The 10,101-nt window shown below is 45.4% G+C and overlaps 1 protein-coding gene across 6 annotated transcripts in view; it reads right to left on the bottom strand.

Moving 5' to 3' along the window:
* PALB2 (partner and localizer of BRCA2) overlaps positions 1-10,101 on the bottom strand; it is a 44,703-nt gene that overhangs the window by 6,307 nt on the left and 28,295 nt on the right. For 2 of the 6 annotated variants that reach the window (XM_054041131.1, XM_054041130.1), the window contains exons 1-6: positions 6,630-8,611; positions 6,040-6,099; positions 5,762-5,861; positions 3,058-4,941; positions 1,433-2,205; positions 664-747 (exon numbers count right to left, since the gene is read on the bottom strand). In XM_054041131.1, the coding sequence (XP_053897106.1) occupies positions 664-747; positions 1,433-2,205; positions 3,058-4,941; positions 5,762-5,861; positions 6,040-6,099; positions 6,630-6,710 (2,982 nt within the window). In that variant the 5' untranslated portion in view covers positions 6,711-8,611. Of the gene's footprint in view, positions 1-663; positions 748-1,432; positions 2,206-2,605; positions 2,736-3,057; positions 4,942-5,761; positions 5,862-6,039; positions 6,100-6,629; positions 8,626-9,687; positions 10,080-10,101 lie in introns of those variants that run through there. The other 4 variants (XM_054041132.1, XM_054041135.1, XM_054041134.1 and 1 more) reach the window with 4 other exon arrangements.

A 10,101-nucleotide genomic window follows, 5' to 3' on the forward strand; every position in this document is an offset into this window, starting at 1 on the left:
CTACCCCCTACAAGACATAAAAGGCAAGGGGACAGTGAGGAGAGACCATGTGAGAGGGAGATCTGATAGCTCAGCTGTGCAAACAACCTCACTTGTGGCACACAAATGCATCAAATGCCAAATTCAGCTCCAAGCAGGCATGAATGTCAGCATGCTCTAGACCTAACATCATTGACCCAGTAAGGAGCAACCTCAAATAACCTTCAGAGATGGAGGGAGGAGACAGGAGAACAATGAAGCACTGCCGCCACACAGTCTGCAACGCTTGGGGAAAGCAGTAGAGAAGCAAGAATCAGGCAACCATTTTCCCTGAAGCTGAACAGCAGTGTCTGTGTTCTGTCTGTTGATACATTTGCAGTTGTTAAGACACTTCCGTGTTTGGGATTTTTGTGTGCGTTTGCTCTTCAGTTATACACAGATGCACTGGAGTTTGACTCAAGCTCTCTAGTTGCTTTTTGTGAAAGACCACGAGGGGATTGAGTGATTATGGGCAGGGTCTATTTTTTTTTACTAGTCTATTTTGTTTTGCATCATTTATATTCGTTTAATTGTGCTTTTATTTAGACTTCAGATAAACATATTTTAAAAGTCTCAGTAAATAAAGAAATACTTTGTGTTTAAAAACTCCATTTGTGGATGTAACTCAAAATATTATTCCCCAACCTTTAGCTTTGAGGCCAGTTGCAAGCTCCTGTCTCTCAGGTTGTCACTCAGTGCCACGGCCAACTGCTCTGCTGTCAGTTTATTCTGGACAAACAAAAAGCATGGACTGATTAAATACAATTTCAACAAATTATGCTCTGCACGTACCAGTGCATGTGCAAAAGAGTGCGCTCACTCGCCGTCAGATTGCTGGACAGCAGCTTTAAGAACATCACTTTTGTACTAGTACATTTTGGAAAACAAAATTCTCTTTATTCTTTATTCTCTGAATTTTCTTTATACCCACCTCAAACCTCCAACCTCCTGGTTGTTGGAGGTGGGTATAAAGAGTAACCGTGTTTTGTTGACCACCACTCTGGGTGTAGTTACTCCTTCCTTTCCCCACTCCCATCAATTATGCTGTTTTGTTCTCTATTGCTGTCCTTACAGAGATCCGGCCGAGAGCCTTTCCTAAGGCAGGTCGGCTTTGACCAGGGGCCCAAGAAACATTCTGCTCACTGGCATGGTTAGAATTTACCTCCCATAACTAGTAGCAAAGTCCACAGTTCAAGGGGGATTTTGAAGGATTTGCTCTGCTGCAAGGCTGGGATGGCCTGGACAAACTCAAACATTTACAAACAGGCAGCTAAGGGAAACCACTGCCTCTGGCTGCACACAGAGCTAGCATGCAGGAAGGCCTTGTCCCTGAACCTGAACAGATTTTGGGAAAGATGGCTCACAGATAGAACCACTGCCCTGGTGCTTCCTGCCAGGAAGTCTCTGCTTTTACCTCTGCACTGCAGCACTCCTTGGAACCATTCCCTGGTTGCTGATACTCTTTGAGGGTGACAGCTTCATCAAACCTACAGTCAAATCCTGGTCTGCAGCTATCTGAGTGCAATGCACCTGTGGAGTTATTACACTCCCTCCCGTCCACGACATGACTGGCTGGTTCTTTGAAGAGATTCGTTTTCACTTGCAAAGGAAGTACAGAAAGTGTGTCAGGTAAGGTCTCATTGTGTACCAGTGACAGGATAGCTGGGGTTGCACCCAGGACAGGGAAAGCAGGTGTGTGAATCTGTGATTCAAGCTGGTTGATTGCACCAGCTAAGACAGTACTTGCCGGAGTTAGCAGCAATTCCCTTGGAGAAAGCCCCTTCTTGTGCAACTGCCCTTCTAAGTGAGGCTGTTTAGGTGACATCGTCTTTGAAGGAGAAATAAAGCTATTTTCTAGACTCTTCCCTTCTGTATTCACTTGTTTAAGTCTCGTGTCCCCTAAAGTCACAGTGTCTCCAGCACTCTGGGGCCAGTGTTCAGACCCTGAAGGAACAAAAGGCTCCAGCTGTTTCATTGTGCAGGATTGTAGTTTCTCAAATTTAAGGAGACCAAACTCCTCATCAGGTAACTGAAAGTCTTTGATGTCCAGCTTCGAGGGCAGCCACTTGACACTGAGCATCTCATTCTGGAAGCGAAAGGGAGGATCAAAGGCCATAGGATCCAGACCAAGATGGCCTAGAGGAGTTGGACCTTCCAAGTCCATCTGTTGACTGCGCCCTCTTTTACCTAGAAATAGGAAAGCATGAGAATACAGAACTGAGAACTTAGAAGAGAGACGGTCACATTGTTGCACAAATACCCAGAAAACATGCAATTCTCTTCTCTCATTTAATGTATTAGAACAAAACCTCTGTCTATTTCACAATAGAAGTAAGATTTTCCCAGAAAATGCTCCCTCCCCCCAATGATTTTTGTTTCCAGACTTTTGATTGTAAGCTCCCAGGGCAAGGGCTATCTTTATCTGTGCCTTGGACAGTGCCAAGCACTTTGTAAGCACTTTAAGCACTGCTGATGCCTGGATACTATGGTGACTGGTGTCCTAAAAAACTAAGAGAGGGGCACGTCTGTGCAAATCCCATCCTTGCACGCATGCACTGAGTACCGTAAGCACGTGACTCGTGCACACCTTGCTCCTGGCCCAAGTATTTTCCACACAGTTCCCCAGCCATTTCTTCTTATCTGTTTCACAACAGTGAGCAACCAAGGCCAAGCATGGGAGGAGAAGCTTAAGGATCATAGAAGGCCCAGAAAATGAGCTTTTGAGGTGTTTATTTGCCGGAAACGCTCTCCTCAATTTTTCTGACTCTAAAATATGGAAAACAAGAGAGGCCATATCTGCAGGAGGATCAACCACAAAAAGGTACTTTAGAAAAAAGGTACTTCAGCCAGCAAGACGACAGGACATCTAGGTAGCAAAAAAAGCAGGAAGGTAAGTTTAAGGAAAAAAAGAACCAAGGCTAGACTAAGGACATACAGGAGCAAGGTACTAGCCCTGTATGGTCTTTCCCTCTCCCCAGTACTTAAGTTCTAGCTTTAGGGAACTCTCTGATTTTTCCAAGCAACAATTCAGTCAGGTACCTTTAGATCCTGGCCTCACTTTACGTTTCACAGAGGAAGTTGGGAGATCGTGCTGAGGTAGAGATTCTTTAACGGTTGGCAGCTGCTCAGCCCTGCAGACTTTCTGCACACACTGATTCCTAATGTGTCCCACTGGCTGTTTATCAGCCTGACTCACGTTTACATTGGCTTCCAGATCTCGTGTGGGGCTGGGGAAAGCTTCATCCCATGGATTTAAGAAACTATTTCCTTGGAGTGGATTTTGAATATGTTCTAATGGAGGCTGATGGCATTTGCTGAATGTTTGGCTTTCATCAGGAAGATCAGCCTCAGTTGGCCACATAACGTCTATCATTTCCGCTTCTGGAGCCTCACCAGCTGCAGGGACAATCACCCTTGTTTTGCATATAGGTGACCTCTCAGGGTCACCCTCACAGTTTTCCTTTTCACGTTGAGAATCATTTGACAAGAGATGACTGTTTTCCTTTAGCACTGTGAGATCTGAAGTCTCAGGACGTGCTTGTGACCCATTCAGTGCAGGTCTGCAGGTAGAACCCCATCTGCCCCTTCCTCTCCTCCAGGATTTTCCCTTAGCTTGTTTCGTACTAATAACAGTCTTCTGAGAAAGAGAACCATTGGAGGTGCTGCTCTCATCTGATGGAGGGAGAGATTTCTGAGAACTACTTGAACTCACTGGGTCACTCTCTGCACCTAGAAAAGGGAAGGGAGTGCCTCTTGCCTGCACATCACTTCTGGTGGTTTCTTGGTAGAGCTGATCTGAATTTATCTGCTTTTGTTTACTTCGCAGCCCTTTCCTGCTCCTGCCCAACTGGCTGAGAATGACAGCCTCCAGGTCTACTTTCCTCTGGCAATTAGACATACGCCGAGTTGTCCTAACATAATATTCTACAGGAAAGAGAAGTCCTTCAATCATTGTGCAAGAGCTCAGTGCGCTTTCTGCTGCAGGAGGAGTCTTCTCTAGGACAGGAGACCCTGCTTCAGTCTGAGCCTCTTGATTCCTCAAAGGTTCTTCAACATCATCCAGAAGAGAGTCAGTGTTCAGAGGACTTGAGCTATTGGCCTCATTGTGGTTTCTTTCGTTATGGGGTCTGCTTTCACTAGTGCTAGGGTTGCTTCTGCCTGCCGGGGATGATTGATTATCTGCGGTTAAATCCAAGGCCCTACACAACTCTTCCCGATCCATTTGGTTTTCTATACAGGCAAGTTCTTTTCCTGTATTCTCAATGTTTTCAAGTGAAACAGGGATATCACTCACTAAACACTGGGGCAGTGGCTCATAGCTATCACAGATGTCCTCAGCACATGGAGAGACAGGCTGCTGAATGTTATTGCCACCCATCAACATGTATGAAAGTGGTTTGGGGACACTCAGAAATACATTCTCTTCAGGCATTTCCTGCAAATCTCCTATCTGTGGCTCTTGAGGCGTTAAACCTTTTTCTTCCCTCACAATGACCGGCCTGGGGGGCTTCTGAATTTTATTCTTGGTGTTTGAGATGGTGTTCCTCCCCTTGAATACTGGTGACCCAGGCTCCTCTGTACTGGCCATTTGATTTTCCAACGTTTCCCCAGCACTGATTGGTGGCACTTCACAAGCTGATTCTCTCCCCTCTGAGACCAAAGTCATTCTACTCCTTGGCAGTTGGTTTTGGTTCTCCTCAATAACAGATCTCATGAGGTCAGAGGGGATGTTTTCTGGGTCACTATTTGTGCTTTCTGCCAATGAATTTTCCTGCAAGTTAACTTCATTGTTGAAGAATTCAGGCTCAAGTTTAAATGTGACAGACATTTTTTTCTCAGTGCCTGAGTCAGAACAGGTATTGGTCTGTAACCTACATGTTCCAGGTTTATTGCCACCATTGGGAGACTGTTTATCCATCAGTTCTGTGGAGACAAATGCTATTTGTGAAGAGCATTCCCGCAGAAAAATCCCACTAAGACAGGAGGCAACAAAGCAGAACCAGAGACAATTTTAGCAAAAATGGCAAACTAAGGGTTCTGCAAAAATAATTCCATCAACATTTTATATTTCAGCCAAGAAAATAAAGCAGACACACCATATGATGCTCAGTTTACTAAGCATACACCAAATGAATACATGCTTAATAAGAAATGATGCTTCTAGAAACTAGGTGGTACAATGTGTTAATCTACTGGTCTTTCATCTCTGAAGACCTTTCTTGAGCCTGAAAAGGAACTGAGATGGATAGTTTCATCCTTATCACTATCAGGCAAGCACAAACTTACCAGCACAAATGGAAGACTCTGCCCAACAATAGAACAGAGGTGGTAACACCAGGCTCAAGAAGTACTGGCAAATGGGGGTAGGACTGTAATTATGGATGATAGTGTGGGTCATGATTTAGGGGTATTGTCAGAGCCACATATTGTGTGCCTAGGGGTAAGGCAACAATTGAATAAAGGGACAATTCAAGTCAGAATTTTCATGAGTGTCAGCAGAGCTGGGAAGCACCCTAGGACTGTGGTATCACATTGTGCCATAGGTCAGGACTGAGGTGCATAGGGAGAAGTAGGCGGTAAATCAGAGTTGGCACCTAAGTCTTGACATGCAACACATACTAGACTATATTATACTACTTCTATACTATACTGAACTGCAGTGTGGGATCACACAGCTCTATTCATAAGGCCAAAAGGTTAAAGAAAGAATCACGTCTCAACAGGTTATATTTTGAACTGTTACCTGTGGTATTATTCTCCGTTTCCTCTTGCCTAAGCAATCGATTTTGTTCTGCAACCGTTTTCTTAACATAATTTTTAACCCTCTCAGCTCTTTGTGCACGCTGTTAAAACAACAAATCAATGACTCAGCATTTCATTGTCTGCACTTTTTTTTTTTTTTTTTTTTAAGAATAAACGTCATCTCCCAAAATCTCAGCACCTTTCACCAAATTTATCATTCAGAAACACAAGAGTCAGGCAAACCTAATAATTCAGGATTAAACAATGGTGCTTACCTACCTGTAACCTGTTGTATGTTTTGCTGTATTCTCTTTTCAGGAAGGCTAACTTTTCTTTCAGCTAGAAAACAAAGATGACACATCACAGACATTACACGATGCCAACATTAAGTAAACACTGAACCAGGGCCTAGAATTGTGCAGTGACATTTTAAACCTAGAAAATTCATACACCCAGACACTCAAGCATCCTGAGAAATATTAAAGCTTCATTGCCCAAGACCAGTGCTTAGTTTTCAGGCCTCTGTCCCAATCTTCTTATTCACTACTCTGACCACGTCAGACCATCTTCAAATCCCTCTACTAGCCTCCCATACCAAGCCATATCTTTTTATCCTCACCTACAAGGCCCTGTACAATGCCATTTCTGCCTGTACACCTTCTTCCTCAACACCCCAACTCATCTGAGACCTTTGCCTCTTCTTGCCTTCAGGTCTTTCTCCATCCCACACCTTCTACTTGGAACTCTCTCCCATTCTGAGTGCCAAAGGGCATCCTTCTCTATTAAAATACCCCTTTACAAGCAACTGCTTCTGGGAGGTATTTCAGCAATAAGCCATTGTGTACTGTAGAGAAACTGTAATAACTCACAATTGAGATCTGAATTGTTCCATTATAAGGCTGATTTTTACACATCCAATTGCTCAACTTTACCAGAATTAACAAATCCATCTGAAAATTGCCCTGCAAGATCCAATGGAACAGTAGAAGCTTCCTGGGAAGCTTGAGGACTGACTGAGGTATTCACAAGATAACGGAGATCTGAAAATGAGGTGGGCCAACTTTCTGAAATATTTCCTAATATTGTTTTGCCCCTTCACAGCTCAAAACCAGCTTGAGCTAGAAGCGCCAAATTTGATTTGTTGAGCTGGTCTCTTTGAGAAGGACAGAAGGTTTCTTCATGATTAAAGGGGGGGACCTGCTTAGTCCCACTGCCCACACAATCCAAAGGCTTGGGCTCCAGAGTTTTCAAACTCTGAACCAGCCAGAATGGCAGCCTCTGAAACTGTCACATGTAGTTCCAAACACCCTAAGGCTCATGTTAGAACTGCCACATCATGTGCATCTTAGGATGTCCTTAGCCCAGGCTGCAAGCAAATTTCACATCAATATTTTCCCATGTTAAGCCATAATGGGCTTAAATTGCCAATGGGCTTAAACTGCAGCAAGGGCGGTTTAGGTTGGACATTAGGAACAACTTCCTATCAGGGTGGTTAAGCACTGGAATAAATTGCCCAGGGAGGTTGTGGAATCTCCATCACTGGAGATTTTTAAGAGCAGGTTAGACAAACACCTGTCAGGGATGGTCTAGATAATACTTAGGGCTGGTCTACACTGGGGGGGGGTGTGTGTGATCGATCCAAGATACACAACTTCAGCTACGTGAATAGCGTAGTTGAAGTCGAAGTATCTTGGATCGAATTACCTGGGGTCCAGACGGCGCGGGATCGACGGCCACGGCTCCCCTGTCAACTGCGCTACCGCCGCTCACTCTGGTGGAGTTCCGGAGTCGACGGTGAGCGCGTTTGGGGATCGATATATCGCGCCTTAACGAGACGCGATATATCGATCCCGGATAAATCGATTGCTACCCGCCGATACGGCGGGTAGTGAAGACGTACCCTTAGTCCTGCCATGAGTGCCAGGGGCTGGACTAGATGACCTCTCAAGGTCCCTTCCAGTCCTACGATTCTATCATAATTCTGCTGTGCTTTGCTTCATTCATTCATTGAAAACTACCACATTAGTAGTTCACAGATGTCCAGAATAATCCACATACCCTTTAGAAATCGTAATGGGTATCAAAGCATCTCATGGTTACATGCAGTGTTGTAGCCTTGTTGGTCCCAGTATACAAGACACAAGGTGGGTGAGCTCTGACCAACAGAAGTTGGTCCAATAAAAGATATTACTTTCCTCACCTTGTATGCTATGAAAGCATCTCTGGCATTTTGATACATTTTAAAATTAAGGAAATCATACAGAAAAAAAAATTGTAACCAGCAGTTAAGGTAGGAAATAGTGAGTATGAATTAGTTTGGGGGGAGGAGGCTTAATAGTGTAGTTTTCTCACAATAATACAAGTGGGAGAAAGTCTGGGGAGTCAGAGTTACACTTGATCAATCATTAAAATATACAATAATGCACAAATTAGGTCAACTAAATAACCTTAATACAGCCCACAGTAAAACCAAGAGGCAATCCTCTCCTCCAATAACACAATCTACATTGACTCTAAAAACTGAGAAGTGATCTGACTAAATTAGCTTATTTGTGTTGATGGGCTAATTGGACTCCAACAATACAGTGGGAGCCAAACATGTGTTGTCATATTATGAGACTTATCACAGATACCTGCCTAACATATCTGGGGCTATGGACCTCAAGGTCTGGAACCAAAGTTAAGTAGCTTACAGGGAAGTAAGAGGACATGGAATCATATCTATCTATCTGCCATATATGTACAAATCTGAAGCCACGCACTCCAGTTCCTTGACTCCACAGGCAAATATACATAAAGCATACTTAAGATTTACTAAAGAGCTCATCAAAATGTCTCTCTTACAAGTAACATGTATAGTTAGTACAGTACTAGGAACACGGGAAATATATATATATTTTTTTACAGTGTATTAGTTTTATTCATGTGTTTCTCTAAAGCTGAATGATCCTTTACCTCATTACCCTCATCTATTAATTGAGCACTTAGGCAGTAAACATCTGTAAATATGGTACAGTATTCAGTATTCTTACAATTACAGGCACGTGTACCTTTGAGGAACAGTGTGGGGCAATTTCCCCCACTTTCAACCATGTCAAATACCAGTTTTAGAATGATACAGTATTTCCTGGATAATTGTATGTGCACTTTTTTGAGCACCAAATGATGTCTTTTTAGATGTTCTTTGGGCAGAAGATTTTTGTAGGCCCTTAAATGAAGTTTCCTGTTTTCTAATAATTGGATATTTTATTCCTCTTTCAGCGTAAAGATATCCTGGAATCATCAGCCTTTCCTGTACATGTGTTTTCTGAAAAATTAGCAAGACTCTCTTACTTAATTACTGATCATTATTAACAACAACTTCAGCTTAGAGGAATTTTTATATTTGCTTGAGAATCGAAGATCAATTTACAGGAAGTACAGTTTTAACAGTCAGGACCATCAGCCTGGGCACCATCCATATCTATACCATGCGGTCTGTGATTTAGGGCCAAACCACGCTCCCCTTTAAGTCAATGGGTCTGCCCAGGTGAGTGAGGCAAGTGGGATTGGTCCATACACCATAAGGTTATAAGAAGGGCCAGACTGGGTCGGACCAATGATCCGTCTAGCCCAGTATCCTGTCTTCTGACAGTGACCAATGCCAGGTGCCCCAGAGGGAATGAACAGAACAGGTAATCATCAAGTGATCCATCCCCTGTCGCCCATTCCCAGCTTCTGGCAAACAGAGGCTAGGGACACCATCCCTGCCCATCCTGGTTAATAGCCATTGACGGACCGATCCTCCAGGAACGTATCTAGCTCTCCTGGGGGTGGGGGGCAGCATCCGCCCCTATGGGCACACAACCGGATCAGAGAGCCTGGCCGGGGCGTTATCGCTCATGGGCCCCGCCACAGAAACCACCGCAGCCAGAGCAGCGCCGGCACCTTTTCCTTCTCTTCCCAGGTAAGCGCCTTTCCCACGGGGGGGTCGTCCATGGCGCGCATCTCCGGCCCCTCCCGGACCCGGCGGCAGGCAAGGGCGGGGCGGGGGGGCGCCAAGCGCCCCAGGCCGGGCGCGCTGTTCTGGGCAGGAGCCGGGCTGCCCAGGGACGTTCACGGGCCGGGTGCTCGCTGCGCTGGCGGGAGCGAAGGGCTCCTCGTAGCGACCGCGGCCGGCGGGCCCCCTCCGACCGCCTGCCCGGCCCCGGCCCCGGCCCCCGCCGAGCCCGGGCACGTCCCGAGGGGCCCCGAGTGCGGGGAGCAAACGGGCCTCAGAGGCCGCGCGACGCCACAGCAGCTCCCGGAGCGCCTCAGCCCCCCATCCCCGGCTGCGCTACGACAGGCCGGGGCCGGGGCGCG

This window comes from Malaclemys terrapin, chromosome 10 (assembly GCF_027887155.1).
Source record: "Malaclemys terrapin pileata isolate rMalTer1 chromosome 10, rMalTer1.hap1, whole genome shotgun sequence".
NCBI classification, from domain to species: domain Eukaryota; kingdom Metazoa; phylum Chordata; order Testudines; family Emydidae; genus Malaclemys; species Malaclemys terrapin.